This window comes from Cenococcum geophilum (genome assembly GCF_001692895.1).
Source record: "Cenococcum geophilum 1.58 unplaced genomic scaffold K441scaffold_10, whole genome shotgun sequence".
Lineage (NCBI taxonomy): Eukaryota > Fungi > Ascomycota > Dothideomycetes > Gloniales > Gloniaceae > Cenococcum > Cenococcum geophilum.
The window spans coordinates 2284771-2305588 of NW_027137568.1; the positions used below are offsets into that span (position 1 = coordinate 2284771).

Below are 20818 nucleotides of genomic sequence, written 5' to 3' on the forward strand. Positions count from 1 at the left end.
GCGTTTTACGCGAAGCGCAGAAAAGCGAGGCAAAAGCTGTTGTGGGTCTCAACAAGAACCTTAGCTGTGAAATGATGCTCCAGTTGACTTGTTGGAAAGGTGGTAAAGTTGTCCGAGGCTTGGCGCGTTAAGCCATGGCGGTCGGCGCTGCTAAATTCCGGCCACGACTTAACGCACCAAGCCTCTTGCCGATGCCTCGTTTTGCCCGGTAGTCGGGCATCTAGCCAATCACCCATGCACACGTCAAGCACAAGCCAACACGGTCACAGCCCGGCCACGATTCATGTAACATGTAGAGAAATCGGTAGGCTCAGCCTCCTCTGGCGTTCTCAAGCCTGCCAACATGTTCAAACTCCAGCCTCGCAGCCCACCTGCACCTGCACGTGACTCTCATACACCGATCTTCAGATCCCACGCTCCCCCCTCTCACTTATGCATCTTCCTCGCTTGCGCATGTTTCTATGCATTTAACTAAGATTTGGCTTAATTAGAGTCAATCTTGGGTCTGCTCTTGTTTTTTTTGGTGTTCAGCGAGTCTTGCCGCAATGGGTTTTAATCCAAAGGACCTCCTCCGCACACGATCCACCAAGAATCTTAAGAGAGAACATATCAGCACTCCTCTCCCACATAAAGGAGATATACTGCCTTCAATTCCGGAGAAACCAATAGTAGAATTCAAAGACAAGGAAATAGACCAAGACACCACCGAACAAATTCGTCAGCGAGACTCAACGATCAACCAGCTTCGATCTCACTTCACTACAAGGTATGCTGAGGCCCAAGGGCAAATTCTCAGTCTTCAGCAGCAGATCCAGGATGAAAAGCACCAGAACGGCACTCTCCGGCAGCTGGTGTATAATTTAGAGCAACGGCATCCGCTAGAGAGGGATCAAATTCAAGCTCAGTTCACTGCGAAATTGTCTGAAATAAGAAGATACAATGAAGCCCTTGAACAGCAGGTTCTGAATCAAAAGCAGCGGCATGAAAAAGAAAAGGAGAATTTGTTGACCCTGCTGCAGAAAGAAACGAGTGACGCGGATCATGCGCGGCTCCTTGAGAATGAGGCCCAGCAAGTCCAGGCTGAGATGGAGCACGTGAAGATAGTCTTTAGAGCGAAGGTTGAAGAGCTTACTAGGACAAATCAACAACTCAGCGAAAAGGACAAAGAGTGCTTGCGGGCTTGGGAAGAAGCGACTAGACTGGCTCAGCAAAATCGAAAACTTCAGGAAGAACTGAGAGGCGCACATGACGACAAAGTTCGCGTTCAAGAAGAGCTAACCCAACGAATAAACCACCAGCAAACTCAGTTGCAAAGGACTCAGACGAGATCTGGGATTCTACGAGAAGATGTCGAAAAGTTGCGGCAGGAGCTAGGCAAGAGCCTGAGGGAGAGCAACGATTGGAAAGCACAGATATCGGACCTTCAGGATCGCTACAATCAGCAGGGTGAGTCCTTGAGGCATTCTCAAAACTCAGCTGCATCTCTTCGTCACGACATCCGAGATGCTTCAGATATTGCTGGTGACCTGGCCCGAGAAATTCGCCGATTTCAAAACAGTGAGATACGGGCAGCTACCAAAGACGCACAACGGGCCACTCAAATCGAGCAACTCACCCAACAACTTCAAACTCTCACATCAAATGTCGGTCGTTTGGAGCCGTTCGAGGAAGAGGCGAACCGTCTACGGCCCATGATTGGCGATTTACGAGACTCTCTACGAGAGTCACAGCGCGCCCAACGAGAAACAGAAGAGAGCCTACGAGCAGCTGAAGCCAGGAATGTCGTACGAGTGCAGAGATTCGCATTCATCCAGCAGCAGTTTGTAGATCTAAATATAGAGAATGAACAGTTGAAGCATGAGGTGAGCGATCGACAGCGTGATTTACAGAGCTTGAGGGGAAGGCTTTGGGCAGCCACACGAGAGATGCAAAGCGTAAAAGCAGATTCCAAGCGCATATCTGAGCTTCATCTTGACGAGCACCGGGCAGCAAGAGCTGAAGTTGATCGCCTGAAGCCGTTCGAAGAGGAACTCGAGCGACTACGACCACAGCTTGTCGATCTGCGCACAGAGTCTGAAGGATGGAAATCTGAGGTCACTCGGCTGAAGCCGTACGAAGCGGAAGTGGGAATCCTAAGGCCCTTGATGACCGAGCTACGGGAGTCGATTCCCCGCTGCTTCGAGCTCTTAAACAATTTTCCAGATAACGCTTTTGGAATTCAAAGGAGAACAGGATTGTTAGGGCAGAGGTTTAGAAATCTACAGCAAGCACTTGAAACCGCGTCTAGCGGAACCACGGTGAGCGCCTCTAGCGAGGCAGAATCTATGGGTTTCAACTGGCCTTGGGAAACACAGTGATATGGCAAAGCTGTAAAATTATTCCTTTCAACGTGTTAAAGAGATACCAATCCGGGACAGCAGCAGCTTTGGTGCTTACAATGCAATTGAGCTGATACTGAGGAAAAAGCTAACAAACGGACATTGAATTGATTCTAATAATATAGCCTTCATATAAGGCTAATGCAAATGCTATTATGGTTGAGATAATAAAGAAGGGTATCAGCTAAGTACAGCCCTGTACAAATGATCCAAAGCTGGGACCATCGCCCACAATGCAGTGATATCCCCCATAGTCTTCGCGTCGGGACAAAACGAACCTGAATCGAGGAGCATTGCGCCATTCCAGATTAAGAAGCCAGAAAATACCCGACATAAATTGAATACAGAGAATATGACAGCTGCATAGTAGAATCTTTTTTTTGGATTGTCGTGAAAGCGTCGTTGAACATCGGTACCTGCCCATATCCCGCAAAGAAGGCAGATACACCAGAGGCTGAGCCCAAGTATGGCGCCTGCTTGCAGAATGTGCAGTCCCTTTTTAGATTGGTGGTCAGGCAGAGTGGACGAGGAGTCTACGGTGGGATTGAGGTGCCGGGCTAAGACGGCGTAGGGCCCGATGGCTACGAGGCCATAGATGCCTTCAGATACTTGCTGCATAGCGGCGTTGCGGATATATACGGATGGAGAGACTAGACTGACGAGTGATACTGCAGTTGCGGGGAGTGGTCGAATAAACCAAGCCATCACTAGACGCCAGAGATGCGGTGGGTAGGTGCCGAGAGGGCTTGAGCCACGGAGCATGACTGCTGTAATGACTGTCATTGCCACTTGGAGCGCCGTACTGCCGCCGATACTAAGTAATTGACGTGCTGTAGGACTTTCCTGAAGCGGCGAGCCGACGATTTTCCTGATCCAGGCTTGCAAGTCTTTGGCTCCGAGGATTAAACTCCACATTGCGGCGAGGGCCCATAGCGAGATGAACCAGAGGGATATGGAGGTGGCGGTTTGACATTCTCCGTTCTCTTGATGGATCTGCCAGAATAGTTGCTTAGAAACTGGTGCAAGAGAGCCAATTGGGGTTGTAGCAATCGATACGGTTCCTGTAGGTATGATTGAAGTCTGAAGCGTTGGCAATGCTGTGGGTGATACTGTTGGCTGTGCAGTTGGTGGAGCGGTTGGTTGTACGGTTGATGGAGTGGTTGGTTGTACAGTTGGTGGAGCGGTTGGCTGCACCGTGATACTGATACTTGTAGTCCTCGAGATTCCAACGCAATACGCGTCTCCTACTACTAGGCTAACACAGCTGTATTGAAGAGAAGGATTCCACGCGTAGAACTCGTCCAGAGTTATCCCAGCCTGATTGGTAACTACTTCACACGAGTTTCCTTCCTGAATAACTACGTAGTTGTTGCAATTCGCAGCAATCCCGGGAGCTGTTGGACCAGTTGGGTCTGTTCGAGCCAATAGCAGTGACATGGTGAGATCCGAAGGGTATAGAATATTATGAGTTCATAGAGGAGGGTTTTTTACAGTCCACGACCAGATCTGCTAGACGGAGTTCCATGATGCATAGAAATTCTTCCGCCTGGTCTGCTATTTGAAAAGGTCATTAGAGCCTAGAAGTTCGGCCTTGTCTTGGCGAATTCTCGTTTCGGCCTCACCAAGCCCGCCAAAAATTGGAACTCAGCCTCGTGGCGTCTGCACGATTATTGAATGTGACTACTTTGCATAGCCGTCTGAGCCACTCGGGGCGGCCTCCCTGAGGCTAGGTGCAGTTAACAGCGCGTCCAAAAGCTGCGCAAACGCGCTAGTTTTCGGACATGACGTCTGCTCCTTTTTCTCAGTTCTGTACTTGTCTGAACTGTTCTAACTGCAATAGAACGACGACCAAGAGCATGGAACAGCACTGTTGCAATGAATATTTGACGTGACCACTACCGCTGGGTTAAAGTTGAGTGATAACCCAGCCTTCCACTATCCAGACATTCTTACTTGTAAGGAGCCGGGGCATGTCGAGAGTAAGTCAATACCAACGGTAAAAAACCCATGGAGCGAAGTTTCTGCTAACAATTCTCACGCAGATATGGCCGTGATTCCGAGACAATTACATAACCCAGCACTCGTTAATGGCCAGAGACGTCAAAATCTCCTATGGATGAGCCTTGGAATTTTCCTCGGGCTTTGTTTCGTAGCAACGATATCCGCAATCCGTGTTCGCATAGCCGGCGACCCGCTCAAGAAGTGGAAAAAGTACGCTCGACGAGTTAGTGATCGAGACCAAACCATTCAGGCCACCAATGGGCGCTTGGTCATTCAAAACGACGCCATTGAGGCGCTCAATGGGACAGTGGCTCAGCTAAGGGCAACAGTTGACACACAAGCACAGAACCTTGCCGACCTAAACGCAGAAATCAACACAAAGCGTGCCAGAATCCAGCAGCTTGAGCTCGAAGCAATTGACCTACGGCGATTTCAAGACGGGGAGCCTGAATTACGGCACCAGATTGTGGCCGCAAATCAAGATCTGGAGAGACTAAGACCCATTGCGGCGGAAGTGGAGGGCTTGCGAGGTAGAATCGGTGGTATGAGAGATGAAGAAAGGCGAATGAGGAGGGAATTGCAAGAAAAGAATGTTGAACTAGAGAATACAACGGCCCGAAATGCACAGTTGATACAGAGGATGGCGTTCGTACAGCAGCAACTTGCACAAATGCAGGGTCGCTGATGAAAAGAAGTTGGCATTGGTAGGCGTTTTGGTGGGATATCGTTCCTGTAGATGGCGCCAAGATCAACGAAGAGTCAAAAGTTACGTAGGTTGCACATATGGTTGGAATAGTGCTCGATAACTCCATCTCAATTCTATTCATTCGGTCTTTCTGGGTATTAAGCGATGCTCGATTAAATTTGGATGGTCTTTCAGCGGAGGCGTTTAGTACGATCTATGCTCGCAAGACTAAGGTGATGGTCTTGAAAATTTCCGGCCATGTAGAAGTAGTTGTAGTGGCTGATTCGGGGAGGGAGTAGAATGTACATATCTTTCCAATCACCCATGTCAATCCTCCTTTATCTACACCCACCTTCTATTATATATACACCAAGTAATCGTCATATCACATCGTCATATCACATCGTCATATCCCCACCCATAAACGTTGGAAATCCTTTAACGCCCGTATAAATAGTTCCGGTGAGTATAGAGGCTTGAATATAATAGGAACCAAAAAATCTCATCACTCACACATTTAAAACTCGCCACCACCAGCTCCTCCTAGCGCAGCAGCACCCCAGACTCCCACTAGACCCCAAAATCCGACCCTCCACCCTCGCCAAAGTCCGCGGATCCCCTGTCCCTTTCTTACTCTCGCTTTTGGCACGAATCCACTTTTTGGTGTCTGTGGTACTTTCGTGGCACCAGCAACAGGACCTATAACACTCACACCTTCTTCCCGGACGATAAACCACATTGTCCCTATCACGCCCTTATATGGTCCTACATCTACAATAGTCTTGAAATTGCGCGTGGTGGCTTCGTCCCGGCTTGGCTTACGGGAATGTGAGCGGAGGTTGCGGTATGCACCGCTAAGTCTTTCGTTCTCAAACTCTTGGAGTACAGTGACTTGACCACGTCGCAAGACAGTTTCGAGGGGTAGGCGGAGGAAGAGCTCGACGGTTGAGGATAGGAAGGTGGATATCGAGTAGGTTGCAGGGGTGAGTATTGGGTCGATGCTAAGGGAAGAACGTAGGAGGAGTGGTGTCGATGTCGAGAAGAGTGTTGGGAGAGCGGAATGGAGGAGAGTGACTGGAACAAGTTGTGGGGGTATCATTAGAGAAGGAAGCGAGCGAAGGGAAGGGTATATATTGCGAGGAGTGGAGGATGTTGGAGTGACGATGAGCCTTTTCATTGGAATGTCAGTATATTGCTAGCTTTTATTTTCAACGACGGCTTCTAGGGATTATCATACCGGGTTCGTATGAGGTCTAGCGGCGCAAGTGCTAAGCCTGTGATTGCCGCAGCGGCGACTGCAACAACCAGGCTCACGAGCGGGTTCGGACTGTCTATGATATCTAATCCTCCGATACCATTCGCCGCACTTCCCAGCAATGCCGGGTCTGGCACGTTTAGCAAAGCAGAAAGCAAACTCCGCGTCCAGCTTTCTGATGTTTTGAGCAGAAAGTTGTAGACAAAGGTTATGTTAGTGCCTTTCCATACACCCCAGGCGCTTTCTTTTGCCCAAATTTGAGCCAGCGCTTCGAGTAGAGAGTCTGGTTTGCGGAGTTCGAGTTTGTGTGGCGGTTTCGTGAAGCTAGGAGTCGGCGTTGAGGAATTGGAACGACTAGGAGTGCGACGTCGTCGCTCGGGAGAGCCGGTAGAAGGAGGAGAGAAAGCTTGTGAGCGCGGCGCGGTGGAAGTAAAATAAGATGGTGAATCGGCGTCTGAATCTTCCTCCGACGGATACTGGAAGGAAATATTAGCATCCCATAATCTCAGGCGTATTTTCACATTTTAGCCTACATCTTCAAATTTCCCACTCATGTAGCTATTCGGCCTCTTTGGGTCCTCACTATTTGGCACAACGCTTGGTGGAGTCTGTCCTGGGGCCTGATACACCTGCAGCACTGTTTTTGCAACTTCCAGCGGCTGGGCCAGCAACACGGTGGTATAATTCCATATTGCCTGGTCTACCAGCTTTTTAGCCATCTCCGCCAGTGATGGCGAGCTATCCGAAAGGTAATCTCCATAATCTAAGTCTGAAAGGATATCGCGTGCGTGTGTACCGAAGCTTGGTTTTGAAGGCGGTGAATGTGATGGTGGTGCGGTATTGTTCGCGGTGGTGTCTGGTGGTAGTCCGATGGATGGCGGAATATAATACGGTCTCAATGGGTTTGAGGCATCTCTTGAGGTGGCCATAATGGCGGACGGAGGGTATATGGTGGTGTTGTGAAGGTTTGATTCTTCTCCCTCCATTTTCTTAACGGAGGTGTATGCGATGGCGATCATTGCTTGGAGGGGGTTCGCAGAGCGGCTGATGCAGGCGAAGCTTCAAGAAATCTTTCTACCACATGCAACCCCTCGACCATATTCACGACAGTATTTGTTTTCATCTTACCCGTCATAAATAATGCCACTTTTGCATTCTTCAAGCCGAATAGCGCTCTTCGCCGTTTCTCGCACCGCTTTACCCCGATCTTCATCCCAGCAAGCATCGCAATTAAGGCATATACATATTCAGTCAAGCAATTGGAACTCGAGGAAAGCCGCAGCCATTAAGCTGCAAATATGGAGGAGTTCGGAGTCATCACAAACATATACTCGCCCTCGAGGGCCCCCTTCCGCCTCCATCCCAAATTTCGCCCGAAGTCGGCGGAGATTTTCTTCAACACCTATCTCTTGCCATGGCCACCTTACGCCCCCGAAACCAGGCGAAGAGTACGCAATTAGGTCTCTTGTATCCTCAAATATTTCTCACTGACATACCGCAGACGCAATGTAACCTTTATTGACAAAGAGGGGCAGTCCCATACCTTCCAAGTCTCCGACAGCGACAACCTTCTCGACATCGCGCAAGTCAACGATTTAGAAATGGAGGGCGCTTGTGGTGGTTCTTGCGCCTGTAGTACCTGCCACGTTATTGTAGCATCTGACCATTACGACCTGATGCCTGAACCGGACGATGATGAGAATGATATGCTGGATTTGGCGTTTGGCCTGACGGAGACAAGCCGTTTGGGATGCCAAGTTAAAATGACGAAGGAACTGGACGGGCTGGTTGTCAAGCTGCCAAGTATGACGAGGAACATGCAGGCGAGCGATTTTGAGAGCAAGGGATAACGGCCCAAATAAGACAGTGGATTGGGTGATGATGAATTAAAAAGAAACCGCTGAGTGATAAGAGGCACCAGGGAGAGGTCCCCGGCACAAAATACTTCTAGGGGAAGCTAAAGCTTCTCTGAGTGGAGTTGTACCATTGTACAGTATCGAACATTCTCCTCATAGGATGGGCTTGTGAGCTTCGGAACATCGTCTTGAGCCAGGATGAGCATTAGACGGTGTATATATACGGACATCCTGGAAATTTTGGCTCATTGAACTCTCGATATGCGTAGAACTTTGATCTTTTTGAGCGAAGGTGAACAAGTATAATTACAAACATCACTCCCTATGTAAGATGTAATTTTATAGCATTCTTTAACAAGGGCTTCTTTTCTCGGTTTTCTAATGTGCGGGTTGCGCCTTTCTACGAAAGATTCTTTAAAGCTCGCTGACTGGCAAATTTAGTAAAATCTCTTATAGGGATGCTCAGGATGGTGTCTAATGGACTCCTGTTATTCGAAATGATTTATTTAGAACTCTATTCCTTGTTTTCATGTCCTGCTTATGTTCGTCTAGCCCCTTCACAAATCTCTGAGGTTCTCTTTCGGAAATATTTTGACTCATTTCTTCAATGCTTTATTACTACCGCTGTCTGTTTATAAACGCTTGAACCGTACAATTTCAATCGTCATGGTAAGATATGCGCGCTCCCATTACCTATTCGCTCAATAGCCGAGTTTACGGTTTGTTCCTACGGAACTTCGAATATTCTGTTTAGCTCTACTGCTTTGCGTCGGCTTCATCTGCTTTGTTTAATCAAAATATTGATATTTCAAACTGAGGAAACAACGAGCGGACGATGTGACCGATTTTCCATTTAGCAAGGGAAGCGTGTGTTCTGTGGAATGGAATAAGCGAGGCCCACTGTGTAAGAGGGGTATATATGAAGGAATGTAAATATTATTTCGGTACTGCCGATGTAATGGTGCTATCAAAATGCGACGAGAGCGTTGAATATTTCGGGCCCGAAGTTAGCAGACTTGCCCGCTTTTTGGAAAGTCACTGCGAGAGTGACAGTTACGTGCATGGATTAATACAGTAAGATAAATCACCGGCAAAGCTTGATATTACTTGGTTTACAATTTCCATCTTCTCGTGCTACCAAACTCAGAGGAGCTCCCGATAAACTACACTTTATGTCACGTCTCTTCTATTTTCTCCGGCAGAAAATGTGTCACCCGCGGATCCAGAAGTGTCCTTGAAAGGCAAGAACATTATTGTCACTGGCGCGAATACCAGCCTCGGCTTTGAAGCTGCCGTAAAATTCGCTGCTCTCGGCACGTCTGAGGTTATCCTTGGTATTCGAGATATTACAAAGAGTGACCACGCTAAGTCAGTAATCGAGCAACGTACGGGTAAAAAGGATCAAGTTAAAGTATGGCAGCTCGACATGAAATTCATACGACAGCATTCGGAACTTTACCAAGTATGCTTCAAGTCTCGATCGTCTCGTGTTGAATGCTAGCGTCTACAAGGTCGCATACGAAGAATCCAGGTATGGCTGGGAAGAGACGCTGCAGGTTAACGTATTATCCACCGCACCTATCGGCCTACTTCTACTCCAAAAAATGGAGGCTTCTAAGACAGGAAATACCCTTCCAGTATTAGAAATTGTTTCCTCAGGAAATCACGAGGATGCCACCATCTCTGCAGAGTGTCGTCATGCAGATAACTTATTACAGTTTTACAACACTTCGAACGGCTACAATGCAAAGGAGCAATACTGGGTATCCAAGCTTTTCGTTATGTACGTTATGCAAACGCTCGCATCTCTTGCTAAGTCCTCGGAAGCTGCTTCTGGAAAGCCTGACGTTCTCGTCACTGTGGTCTGCGGCGGTCTGCCCTGGTGGATGCAAGTCTGATCTCAGCAGAGGTTACAATAGCTTCGCGATGAACATTGCTAAAGCTGTGATCTCCGCTCTCTTCCTAAGAAACACAGAAGAAAGATCCAGAACTCTAATCAGTAGCGTCACTTTAGGAGAAGATGCGCACGGCAGGTTCTGGCAGCATGAAGCATAAGCCGTGAGTATACGATTCAACACTCTCTAGTATCAGGACTGCTCATGTATTATTCAGGCTAGCGCCGCTTGTATCCAGGAGGGAAGGAGAGGAATTGAGGCGGAGGATCTGGTCCGAGATTATCGAAGGCCTAAAGAAGGATCTGCCTGAAGTGGCTGACATTGTCAACTCACTGGAAGTTTAATTGAATTGTTTTGATTATTGTCATTGATAAGAAGATTAACTAGGCTATACTTAGAGAAATTACCTGAATGATTTAGTGTTTAGGGGAGAGATTGCGAGTATAATGAACTTTACTAAATTATTTATTCTTCTGTGTATTTATACGTAATTCCAAAGTAATTTAGACAGTTATCTAGAGGCCACATAGCGTAGCGAGAAATAAACAAATGGGGTGCAAAATAGGTGCGTAGCACTCCTGTGGCACACCACCACATTCACGAAATCCAATGATAACGCGATTGCGGGGGAATACCGACGTCACAGCAACACAACCTTACCTGCCCACTTCTCGATTGCGTTGCTACTACCTGGAAAGATGGCTCCCCAAGGAACATCTTCGCTCAGGAGCACTTCGCACAAGCCAGAGAATTCGGAGGCATACACTTATGTTTTAAACCAGCGCGGGTGTGAGATAAAGTTTCCGATCGGTGATCCAAATTGAATTTCAATCAAATAGAAGCTGAAATGCCTCCTCCCAACCCTCCCAACCGCCTCAAGCCGTGCACAGGCTAACACGCCGAAGTATGTCTCGCCTCCCGAGCTTACAGTGCTGCCGGCGCCAAATGTGGAGACCGCCGTCACTATGAGCATGACGACATAACGTGTCTCACCAGTCAGTGCCGCACACCAGTCAGTGCCGCACCCCACCCAAATCGCGTCGCGTCCATACACTACAGCATCAATGGCATCAACACACGACCTCGAGAAGCTTCAAAAAGAAGGCAGATTGGAGCTTACAGTATAGGCTATTCAGAAAAAGCAGATTAAAAGCCACCAACGCGCAGCAAAGCTATACAATGTCTCTAAGAGGACTCTTAAGCGTTGCATCGAAGGCGTAGCACCACAGGCCCAATCAAACTCAAAGAAGCACAAGCTATATCCAACAGAGGAACAGGCTCTAGTTAAATAGATCCTAGCACTTAACCGACGTGGATTTCCGCCCTATATTATTAACGTACAACGTATAGCCAACTTGCTACTTACAGCTCGTGGCCAGATACCTACGCCTCAGCTTATAGGCAAGAACTAGGCCTCACAATTTATTAATGCGCAGCTAGAGCTACAGACTAAGTGGAATCACAAGTTTTATTCCCAGCGCGCCAGATATAAGGATCCTAGGATAATAGGCGCTTAGTTTAAGCTTATAGATAAGACACAACAGGCCTATAGGATACTTAATGCAGACAGCTATAACTTTAACAAGACTGGATTTATAATGGGGGTAGCTGCAACGTTAAAGGTCATCACTAGCTCTAATACAATTAGACGAGCTATTGCTATCCAGCTAGGCAATCGCAAGTAGGTAACAGCTATTAAGGGAATTAACGTAACTAGATTCTCTATTCCACCCTTTCTAATTCTAGCTGGTAAGCTCCACCAGGCAGCCTGGTATAGGTGCCTGCCACCTAACTAGGTAATAGCCCTAAGCGACAACGGCTGGACGACTAACTAGCTAGGTCTTACGTGGATCTAGCATTTTAATAGGCATACTAAGGCTCGTACACAGGGAGTCTATCGCCTACTTATCCTTAATAGCCACGGCAGCCACGCTACGCCCGAATTCGATTAATACTATACAGAGCATAAAATAGTCACGCTCTATATACCTCCTTATATATCACATCGCCTTCAGCCTCTAGATATAAGCTGCTACTCGCCACTGAAAGCTAGCTATAGCTATAGAGTCGCCGAGCTAGCGCGTAAGGGCATCTACTATATAGACAAGGAGGAGTTCCTAGCTCTATATATTTAAGCTCGTCTATCAGTCTTCTTAAGCCAGAATATCCAGAGCGGATTTCTAGTAATAGGCCTAATCCTATTTAATCCTAAACGCGTCTTATTATTACTTCCAGTTGTTTTTACCCCCTTACCCCTAGCTATAGCTAGCGGCTTAGCACCTGCCTAAACATCAGAAACACTACATATAACTACTTAGCTTAAGTAGCAGGCTAGGCTTATACGTGAGTTGCTTTAGCGTTAGTCGCAGAGCCCTACTAGTCAGGCGGTTAATTAACTCGTTAAGGGCTGCCAGCTCGCTATCAATTTAGCTATCCTACTAGCAGACGAGAATAACAAGCTACATCAGGCCAATCACCAAAAGAAGCAGAAGCAGTAGCAGCGTAGAAGATATATAGCTCAGGGAGGTGTCCTAACAGGCCAGCAGGGCCAGCAGCTTACTCAGAGCGCAGAGAATGCTAAGTAGGAGGAGCTCCAGAACAGGCCTCTAATAGCGCAGCAGCGCGCACCACCAACGTGTTCAAAATGCCATATCCAAGGTCATAATAGGCGTCAATGTACTACTATATAGGGAAGCTGTATACTTAATTTAAGCCTGTTATATTCTATAATTGTCGAGTAATTATATACGGACGCGACGCGATTTGGGTGGGGTGCGGCACTGACTAGTGTGCGGCACTGACTGGTGAGACACGTTAGTCGAAAGAGCCTTAGATAAGCACACCGCATTTTATGAATGCTAATGCTCATTACTTGCGCAACAAACGCGAGCATCCTCTTTCCCACCCCATTCAATCGTCTACGCGTAACGACAGCCGTCGCGCCCTCGGGTCTCCTACGTCATGCGCTTCTTGTTACACCTAAGAATGAAGAATCAGCTACGAGCCGGTACAAAGTCGGTTTGAAAGGGCATGAGGTGGAGATTAAGTGAAATGCGCAGAATGAGGGTGATGGGAGGAGAAAAGCGATTGAGGCGTTGTTGGGGGAGATGGAGAACAAAGTTGGAGAGGAGTTAGTGAGCTCATGAAGTCCGACTTGTTGCGTATGATTTTAATAAATTTAGGCACTCTTATTATTCACTTCATCATCTGCTGGACACTCTCAGGGAAGAGATATGTGGATAGGTCAGTTTATATTTTATAGTATTTTGCGCGAGGGTTGGACTAGATTAACGTGAGTTCTGTAATTCCCTTTTCTCTCTCCGCACAACGCAGCTGGGCATATTTCTTGCCCTATTCTTGGTCATTATATCTATGAAGATTCTTTAATAATCCTAAACAAAACTCAACGTTTTTCCAAATACACTAGTTCACAATGCATGATGCAACTGTTCTCCATGCATGATTAGCTTTATCCATGGATCCCAAGGATGGTACCTTTCTCATCCCCCAACCGGCACCCGCGATTCGTAATCAACAGCACTATGAGAGGCTACTTGAAGAAACTCTAAGTTCCACTAGGCATGAAATTTCACATTCTCAGTCTCGCTATAGGAATGACGTGGTAACGGGGACCCTTGCCATTTTATAAGCCGTTTTAACAACGACAGTAACAAGGGTTCCTACCCTTACGCTGCTAAGGTATCCTTTTTTGGGTTTTTTTCAAGGACCTTAACTACGATCTTGTACATATATACACGGCTTCAAATACTAATGAAAGCTACATTTAGTTCTATTATATCAACGTCCAGAGTACATTAGACTCTTATACAAATTCCAGGTAGAGTAGCGGGAACCAAACAAATGACTCCTCGCATGGACGTCTCTGTTAGCGACGTATGTGGTAGTAATAAGGCAGCTGGAATACATAGCATAATAAATATTCGGTGGGGCGGTAGGAAGAGTGCCTCAGTAGTCGCCACATAATAAGTATAGAGTTTAGGTAAGTAGTTTCCAAGCACTATCATAAGCCTAGATTTCGTTGCTTTACTGTGAGCAGGTCTAACGGCTTAATCGATCGTATTATTAGTTTTTGGCTTTACACTGACATGCTTATTACATCTCCCTCTTCGCTGCCCGGCTTTCCCCAGACCACCTCCGCCATTGGCCTTATGCCGTGCGCAAATTTCATCACAATGCAGAACAATGTGCTACTCCTCGTCGGTGATGGCCTCAAATGATCTTCTTGACAGCAAATTGACTGTGGCGCATTGAATGTATCTGAGAATATTTTCTTCCGTAATACCTCCCCAGTCACAGTCTCGTTATTCGCAACGAGCTCTCTGGTCAGTTTCCTCATCCGATCAAGCCTGATCGGGGATCCGCTGAGCCATGGCGGCTCATCTACGAACCGGTTCCGGATGAAGTGATTTGTATGGCAGATAATGCCATTCTCGTTTGGTTTTATACGGACACCACCTACGGGAGACAATTCCAGACCGACTGGTCCCTCAGGGTCTGCAATTAGGATATGCTGAGCGGAGGCCAAACTGCCCAAAGCCTCAAGCTGTGCGATTGCTGAAGCAGCAGTGGTGGAGTTCAGGCACACACGCAGAGCTACATGAATTGGAAGTTTGTTCGAATCGGTTGGTCGAGCGCGGATAGCGTTCAAACAGGTGCCTACGGATGAAGAATTGAAGCCAACCTTCCCGACAATGCCAGCCTAAATCAGTTTCAGCTTCTCAAACTTCATGGGGTAGGCCATGAAACACATACCTCAGTTACCATGTAGATAGTAGGCTTGTCTTGTTGGGTGATAGACATTATCACTAAATTCTCCTTCACTTTTGCTGTCCAGTCCCAATTTTGGGCTAGGAGAGTGCTGTCTTCTTTGAATTTCCAACCAAGGCTTGAACAGCCATCAGAGAACAGGCCCAATGCGATCTCACTCCTGCAGTTCAGTGCAACAATATCTAGAATGTCTAGTTCCGCACCCTCGGCGATTCCAGCAATCTCTGCGTAAATGTCTGGAGTGAGTCGCTCAATGGTCACACGATACTCTTTTGCTACATCTCGTACCGCAGGCCAGTCAAGCCTTGAGGTCTCCTTGAACATGGCATTGTAAACTTCGATCTGTTTGCGAATCTGATCGGCTAATTGTCGGCCATGTGCGAGTCCAATCTATGGTACCGATCTAGGCATTAGCGGAATGTCTTTCTCTCTTAGTATTGTATTGGCACACTTCTTGCGGCGTTCCACTGAGTTTAATTGTTAGCGGAGTTGTTGATTTGGACGACATTTTGACGGTAACTATCTGAAGATATGCCTAAACTGTTTATTGAAACCGCTTCCGCTACTACAGACCTCTGGGCTCGTATGAATAATTTATTGCAGTCTTAGCTAGTATGTATTTATCTGGACCCAATACTAAGTAGATGAAATGTCGAGATGCCGTTTGCCTCGGCAGTAATGTCGTCTTAAATGTCGCCTCTGAGGGCGGTTCGCATCTCCACCCTGATCTGCAGCTAGCGTCATTTCCAATCGCAACGACCAATGAAGCGGGACGAAGAATCTGGTATGACTAAGTCTTCATGTTTTTTTTGTCGCTATCCTGAAAACCGTTTCTATCCACGGCTGAGACTACCTTGAAATCTTTAATTACCGTAAAGGATCTCTTGCTATGTTTCTAGATCATTCACGTTTCCTTACCCGACACATGAAGTTCAGGATGTTCTCTGCATCACATCGGCAGTCAAACCCACCTTGAATCTGTAGAGCAGCACTTCAGTGGTTATGATGACATGTTTATAAAACGCACAAGCTTCGCTAGCATTGAACCTTCGCGTAAGATGAGAGATGGCTTTTTTTATGAGTCCTATAATATATGATATCTCCAATCATGTGCCTCATTCGAACATCCCACCCAACCCGCTGAACCTGGTCCCCAGTTCAGCATAAGAACGCCCAACACCTAAGCTATGCATAAATCTTCCTAATAGGTAACATGCCAATCTGCAACATCACCTCCTCCCCCTTCCACCTGCCCCGGGCATCCCAGGTATCCCAGGCATCCCACTACCACCTCCCATCATCTTCATCATCGCGTTTAAGTCCATGCCTCCCATATCCGGCATACCTCCGCCCCTTCCGCCTCCTAACATCTTCATCATAGCACCCAAGTCAGGCATACCACCAGCACCGCCTGGCCCACCAGCACCACCCATACTCTGCATGCGCTTTTGCATTGCTGCCAGCTGTTGTGCGCGATTTCCGCCACCCATAGCACCTTGCGCACGTTGCATATTCTGCACACCTCCCTTCATCTTCTTCGCCATACCAGCCATCATTCGGTGTTGCGTTAGAAGTTCCTCAACCTCGCGTACACTGGTTCCGGACCCGCATGCTACGCGCGTCATTCTTGATGGCTGATCGACAAAAATCTTGCCGTCTGACTCAAGTTCCTTCTCCGTCATGCTGTCGCAGATGTAGATCATGCGCCTTAACTTCATCCCACCTTCCTCATCGTCCATACCACCCATCATGTTCGATAGGCCGGGAATCATTCCGGCCATTTTGGACAACGGCCCCATCTTCATGATATTGCTTAATTGGTCACGAAGATCTTTGACGGTAAACACACCAGAGGCGATATGCTTCATGGTATCTTTCGGGTCTAACTTGAGACTTTGCACGTGCTCGACCAAGCCCGCTACGTCGCCCATGCCAAGTAGTTTTGATACAAAGGGCTGAGGCGCAAAACGCTCGAGATCAAGCATATGTTCGCCAGTTCCGATGAAGACAATGGGTGTGTGGGTTGCCGCGACGGCAGAGATGGCTCCACCTCCAGCTGCCGCACCGTCCGTCTTCGTAATGACAATCGCCCCAAAATCCGCGGTCTCCTTGAATGCGCGCGATTGCGCTTCTGCTGCTTGTCCGATGGATGCATCAAGTACCATGATCGTTTGGTCCGGCGTGACAGCTTGCTGAATTTGCACCATCTCATCAAACAAATCCTTCTCCTGCCTGTGCCTTCCTGAGGTATCGACAATAATGATCTCGAATCTCTCCTTCTTAAACTGATCTACACCCTCCCTTGCCACTATGACTGGATCTGTCTGGGTATGTGAGCCATAATACGGGATCTTTGCCTTAGTGGCGTTCTGCTTCAGCTGATCAAAAGCACCAGCACGGAAAGTATCAGCGCAAACGAGACATGATTTGAATCCTCGAGCTTGATACCAACGCGCTAGCTTTGTACAGGTTGTTGTTTTCCCAGAACCTTGAAGACCAACAAACATTATGACATTTGGTTTACCCTTCTTAGGCTTAAAGGGTTCCGCGTGCGGATCGACGAGTTTGACGAGTTCATCAAAGACGGCCTGGAGGGAAACGTTAGACATATTCTTTGGATAAGCAGAGGATCTGGCCGCCAAAAGTCCAATTCCCTTTTCTTCATATGAAGGCAGGTCTTTGGAGGGAGTGATCATTCCATACCTTTTGAATTAATCGCTTCTTGTTCACTCCTGGCGACTGGTCGTTAAAGTTTACAGTACGTTTTATTGAGTTCCGGAGGCTGGCGACGAGTTTAATATTTACGTCTGCTTCGATCAGCGCATTGCAGATTTCCTTGACCATGCCATCGAAAGCCTGCGGGCACCAGCGTTAGCCGTGATACATCTACGAAGAGGCTAAAATGGCGTACCTTCTCATCTAGGTTGCTGGACCTCGTGAGGTCTGAGACGGCGGCATTGATGCGCCGTCCGAGATCTTGAAGAACCATGTTGGCGCAAAAACAGTTTTGTTCAAGTAAAGCAGAGGGGTTTGGTGATAGTGGGATGTTGTCCTCTCAAAGGTGGAAATTTAGTGTGGAGAGCGACGGCGGGGCGGGGTCGGCGCGGTCAGAACTCCGCCAATGCATTTTCAGATCCCGCTCAAGAAAAAGTTTCCTCGACAAGCCCTAACTTCACTACATAACACAATTCGTTCACAATGCCTTCAACAACATTAAAAAGGCGGAGGACCGAGGAGGGTATGCGTGGAAAGCTACCAACGAAAGTTAAAAAGGTAAAGCGACAACGACACTACCACAGTTCGAGTGAAGATGAAGATGGTGCGGAGGGCCAAGATTTCGCCGCCGTAAACCTCGAAGATTCAGACAGTGAAGCAGATATAGTTGCAAGACCCATTTCGAAGCCGACACTAAAACCTGCTCCACAAGAAGACGATATCCCAGAGGAAACTGGTGCCTCCGACGACGATGTGTCGCTGGACCAAGACAATGCCGATATGGGCTCAGAAAACTCAGAACAAAGCGATGGGTCTGCATCAGATTCAGACACTTCCAAAACCTCCACAAATGCACCTGCCAGAAAGCGAAAGCGCAATGACCCAGACGCCTTTGCGACCTCCATGTCCAAAATCCTCTCCTCCAAACTCTCAACATCTAAACGCATCGACCCTGTCCTCTCACGAAGCAAGGATGCCGCAACCGCATCTAAGGAGCTGAATGAAGCTCGTCTAGAAGCAAAGGCTCGTGGAAAACTACGAGAAGAGAAGAAGGCGATACTAGACAGGGGCCGTGTAAAGGATATATTGGGCCTAGAAAATGCGGACACAAGCACAGCAGAAATACTAGAGGAGGAGAAACGACTGAAAAAGACGGCACAGCGAGGTGTCATAAAACTTTTTAATGCGGTCCGGGCCGCACAAGTGAAAGGCGAAGAGGCTGCAAGAGAGGCGCGGCAGAAGGGCCTGGTGGGGATAGGGAAGCGAGAGGAGAAGGTGACGGAGATGAGCAAGAAGGGCTTTTTGGATATGATTGCTGGGGGTGGAAAGAAGCCTAAAGAAGGATCTGTGGAGGCATGAGAGGAGCCTTCATACTTGGCATCTAGTTGTTGAACCGATGCCGTTCGTCAGGGCAAAAAATGTTTAGGCGTTGACTGAGTTCATCTGCAAGGAGCATGGTGTCAGCAGCACATTTACGTGTCCTGGTTTCCGGCTCTTCAAAGATATCCTAACTTTTGGGTCCGTCTAGAGTCGCTGTCCAAGCCCTAGCTACGCATGTCTGCTTAATTAGCGGGCATGGCTAGCCGCACCGGGAATGCTTCAACTCCATCCTAAGAGCTTATTTGAGAATAAGTACACTGTTTGAAGGCTAAAGTCAACAGAAGTCTAGATGATCGCAAGACGGAAATCTAGATAAGCGTCGCGTCATGTTTACTATTCTACAGTTTTATTACTTCCATCATGAAGACGGATAGCATGTTGTAATTATATCCACTTGACAGCCTCACTCCTCTCGACACCGACTATGTTTTCCACCTGCAATCCGCTACCTAGTACTCCTGCCTTACTCAAAACCTCGACGGTCTTCTCGATCACCCCTTTATCCACGCCCCTCACATCCTGTGCAAACCTAACCGTCTTGAGCCACTCTCTCGCATCTTCTTCTGAGTAATCCAGTTCTGTACTGATATACTTCACAGCCTCTTCTTGATTTGCTTCAAAATGTCTAATTCCTTTATTTACAGATTCTAAGAAATTCTGTAGTTCGGGGGTCGAGAGAAGTGGCGTGCGAGCCACAATCTTCCAGCCGCTCCAGGGCGTGTAAATCTCACCGATGCGCTTTATAGACCCGTTGTCATAATATCGTTTTGAAGTGAAGTGCTCCCACATGAAGAAGTCGGCGGTGGAATTATTCACACCTTCCCTTAATTTCTCAAACGTATTAAGAGGCACAACCTCGAAGGGCGGAGAGGAGGAATTAGGGTTGAGCCAGCCTTGCTGGTCTGCAAGGACGAAGCCCATTACATATGAGCCGCTGTGACAATCCGGAGTCAGCTCACAGCGTTTGAAGACCGAATCGCAGGAGATCTAAGGCTTGGACGTCCTTAGATTTTATAGATTGAGATTTGCTCTTAAGTTCATACCTCCCTATCCTACTAACCCCAATCTTTTTCCCGTTTAATTCCTCTACACCAGAAATCTCTCTCCTGGGGCCAGTACTTATCGCCCAGCAAAGCGGTGTCTCAACGTAAGTCCCTATTACTTTGAATCCTACGTCACTGGCAGACAGATATTTTGATGCTTGCGCTTTCCCAAATGCTGCAACCCACCCCTCTGTCAGCCCCACTCCAACATCTATTTCACTAGCCTGTAATGCTTGCACCATATGTCCAGTACCGGATGGAAAGGGGAGGAGAGTGTCGGAGAGAGCATAATGTTTTCGGGCGAAGTGAAGAGGTGTCGAGAAGTGCTCTACAGTGGAACGGGTCAGCAATCGATGATATAGGAAGGAACCGGTGGAGGAGAGATACCGGGCACGAAACCTATCCTTAAAGAATCGGGCATAATGCCACTAGAGGAAAAAGGGCGTTTTGCAGGCAGGGACCTGGATATCGGTAATGAGCGTAGAGAGCGTAGCATTGTGTGTTGCGGGAGTGTTCAAGTTAACAATCGCGGCGGTAGTGATGAAATTAATGAAACTATGATCGGGAGTTATGACTTTCGAAACAAAGTACGGTATGAAATCCTAAAAAATAGAAAAGTATGTTTCAACTGAACTCTTGCAAAGGGAGATTACGCCTTGACAGGTACGGTGGGGAAGCCGAGCGCAGACTTCGGAGCGGAACGCCAAGATTGCGTGATGACGATTTCCGCCCTTTATCGATTGTGGCTTAAGATTTTCTAATCCGCTGTTGTCTTACGGATGTGACCGCTAACGACAGCACAAAGTGGGATTAGCGGAGGCA

General features: G+C 47.6%; 12 protein-coding genes across 12 annotated transcripts; 6 read left to right on the forward strand and 6 right to left on the reverse strand.

Moving 5' to 3' along the window:
• The first annotated feature begins 150 nt into the window (after window positions 1–150).
• On the forward strand, window positions 151–2523 carry K441DRAFT_656030 (uncharacterized protein). Its single transcript, XM_067647947.1, has 2 exons — window positions 151–304; window positions 492–2523. The coding sequence occupies exon 2, from the start codon at window positions 546–548 to the stop codon at window positions 2355–2357; it is 1812 nt and encodes a 603-aa protein (XP_067506798.1). The 5' UTR covers window positions 151–304; window positions 492–545; the 3' UTR covers window positions 2358–2523.
• K441DRAFT_656032 (uncharacterized protein) lies at window positions 2473–3203 on the reverse strand (the record flags this gene model as incomplete). Its single annotated transcript, XM_067647948.1, has 1 exon — window positions 2473–3203. A coding segment is annotated over exon 1 (599 nt), but the record flags the coding sequence as incomplete, so codon positions are not given.
• Window positions 3204–3599: 396 nt separating this feature from the next.
• Window positions 3600–3779, reverse strand: K441DRAFT_451188 (carbohydrate-binding module family 50 protein; the record flags this gene model as incomplete). Its single annotated transcript, XM_067641697.1, has 1 exon — window positions 3600–3779. A coding segment is annotated over one exon (180 nt), but the record flags the coding sequence as incomplete, so codon positions are not given.
• A 308-nt stretch (window positions 3780–4087) lies between these two features.
• K441DRAFT_17440 (uncharacterized protein) lies at window positions 4088–5323 on the forward strand. Its single transcript, XM_067640334.1, has 2 exons — window positions 4088–4357; window positions 4421–5323. The coding sequence occupies exon 2, from the start codon at window positions 4423–4425 to the stop codon at window positions 5062–5064; it is 642 nt and encodes a 213-aa protein (XP_067506801.1). The 5' UTR covers window positions 4088–4357; window positions 4421–4422; the 3' UTR covers window positions 5065–5323.
• A 258-nt stretch (window positions 5324–5581) lies between these two features.
• On the reverse strand, window positions 5582–7248 carry K441DRAFT_548046 (mitochondrial carrier; the record flags this gene model as incomplete). Its single annotated transcript, XM_067642941.1, has 3 exons — window positions 5582–6233; window positions 6302–6795; window positions 6853–7248. 3 exons carry the CDS (start codon window positions 7246–7248, stop codon window positions 5582–5584), a joined length of 1542 nt encoding a protein of 513 aa, XP_067506802.1.
• A 211-nt stretch (window positions 7249–7459) lies between these two features.
• On the forward strand, window positions 7460–8169 carry K441DRAFT_547823 (ferredoxin; the record flags this gene model as incomplete). Its single annotated transcript, XM_067642930.1, has 2 exons — window positions 7460–7767; window positions 7821–8169. 2 exons carry the CDS (start codon window positions 7460–7462, stop codon window positions 8167–8169), a joined length of 657 nt encoding a protein of 218 aa, XP_067506803.1.
• Window positions 8170–8851: 682 nt separating this feature from the next.
• K441DRAFT_685542 (uncharacterized protein) lies at window positions 8852–10414 on the forward strand (the record flags this gene model as incomplete). The annotated part of the gene is made up of 5 exons (XM_067651895.1): window positions 8852–8894; window positions 9378–9586; window positions 9639–10037; window positions 10069–10208; window positions 10288–10414. 5 exons carry the CDS (start codon window positions 8852–8854, stop codon window positions 10412–10414), a joined length of 918 nt encoding a protein of 305 aa, XP_067506804.1.
• Window positions 10415–13071: 2657 nt separating this feature from the next.
• Window positions 13072–14072, forward strand: K441DRAFT_656035 (uncharacterized protein). The gene is made up of 3 exons (XM_067647949.1): window positions 13072–13204; window positions 13253–13769; window positions 13859–14072. Exon 2 carries the CDS (start codon window positions 13546–13548, stop codon window positions 13717–13719), a length of 174 nt encoding a protein of 57 aa, XP_067506805.1. The 5' UTR covers window positions 13072–13204; window positions 13253–13545; the 3' UTR covers window positions 13720–13769; window positions 13859–14072.
• Window positions 14073–14134: 62 nt separating this feature from the next.
• On the reverse strand, window positions 14135–15454 carry K441DRAFT_656036 (AAT-domain-containing protein). Its single transcript, XM_067647950.1, has 2 exons — window positions 14844–15454; window positions 14135–14790 (listed from the first exon to the last, which is right to left on the reverse strand). Exons 1-2 carry the CDS (start codon window positions 15180–15182, stop codon window positions 14167–14169), a joined length of 963 nt encoding a protein of 320 aa, XP_067506806.1. The 5' UTR covers window positions 15183–15454; the 3' UTR covers window positions 14135–14166.
• Window positions 15455–15922: 468 nt separating this feature from the next.
• K441DRAFT_631429 (signal recognition particle protein) lies at window positions 15923–17847 on the reverse strand (the record flags this gene model as incomplete). Its single annotated transcript, XM_067646313.1, has 3 exons — window positions 15923–17446; window positions 17562–17714; window positions 17770–17847. The coding sequence occupies 3 exons, from the start codon at window positions 17845–17847 to the stop codon at window positions 16088–16090; spliced, it is 1590 nt and encodes a 529-aa protein (XP_067506807.1). The 3' UTR covers window positions 15923–16087.
• A 209-nt stretch (window positions 17848–18056) lies between these two features.
• K441DRAFT_548066 (Rrp15p-domain-containing protein) lies at window positions 18057–18932 on the forward strand (the record flags this gene model as incomplete). The annotated part of the gene is made up of 1 exon (XM_067642943.1): window positions 18057–18932. The coding sequence occupies one exon, from the start codon at window positions 18057–18059 to the stop codon at window positions 18930–18932; it is 876 nt and encodes a 291-aa protein (XP_067506808.1).
• A 176-nt stretch (window positions 18933–19108) lies between these two features.
• Window positions 19109–20531, reverse strand: K441DRAFT_656040 (periplasmic binding protein-like II). Its single transcript, XM_067647951.1, has 3 exons — window positions 20384–20531; window positions 19997–20324; window positions 19109–19887 (listed from the first exon to the last, which is right to left on the reverse strand). Exons 1-3 carry the CDS (start codon window positions 20415–20417, stop codon window positions 19338–19340), a joined length of 912 nt encoding a protein of 303 aa, XP_067506809.1. The 5' UTR covers window positions 20418–20531; the 3' UTR covers window positions 19109–19337.
• Between the last annotated feature and the right edge of the window lie 287 nt (window positions 20532–20818).

Bases quoted from the DNA above. Each gene is read 5' to 3' on its own strand.
- K441DRAFT_17440 (XM_067640334.1), top strand. From the start codon at position 4,423: ATGGCCGTGATTCCGAGACAATTACATAACCCAGCACTCGTTAATGGC.
- K441DRAFT_656040 (XM_067647951.1), bottom strand. From the start codon at position 20,417: ATGCCCGATTCTTTAAGGATAGGTTTCGTGCCCG. The intron at 20,325-20,383 runs GTATCTCTCCTC...GTTCCACTGTAG, and splicing joins AAGGATAGGTTTCGTGCCCG to AGCACTTCTCGACACCTCTT. The intron at 19,888-19,996 runs GTATGAACTTAA...GGATTGTCACAG, and splicing joins GGGGTTAGTAGGATAGGGAG to CGGCTCATATGTAATGGGCT.
- K441DRAFT_656035 (XM_067647949.1), top strand. From the start codon at position 13,546: ATGGATCCCAAGGATGGTACCTTTCTCATCCCCCAACCGGCACCCGCG.
- K441DRAFT_656036 (XM_067647950.1), bottom strand. From the start codon at position 15,182: ATGTTCAAGGAGACCTCAAGGCTTGACTGGCCTGCGGTACGAGATGTA. The intron at 14,791-14,843 runs GTATGTGTTTCA...AAACTGATTTAG, and splicing joins CTATCTACATGGTAACTGAG to GCTGGCATTGTCGGGAAGGT.
- K441DRAFT_656030 (XM_067647947.1), top strand. From the start codon at position 546: ATGGGTTTTAATCCAAAGGACCTCCTCCGCACACGATCCACCAAGAAT.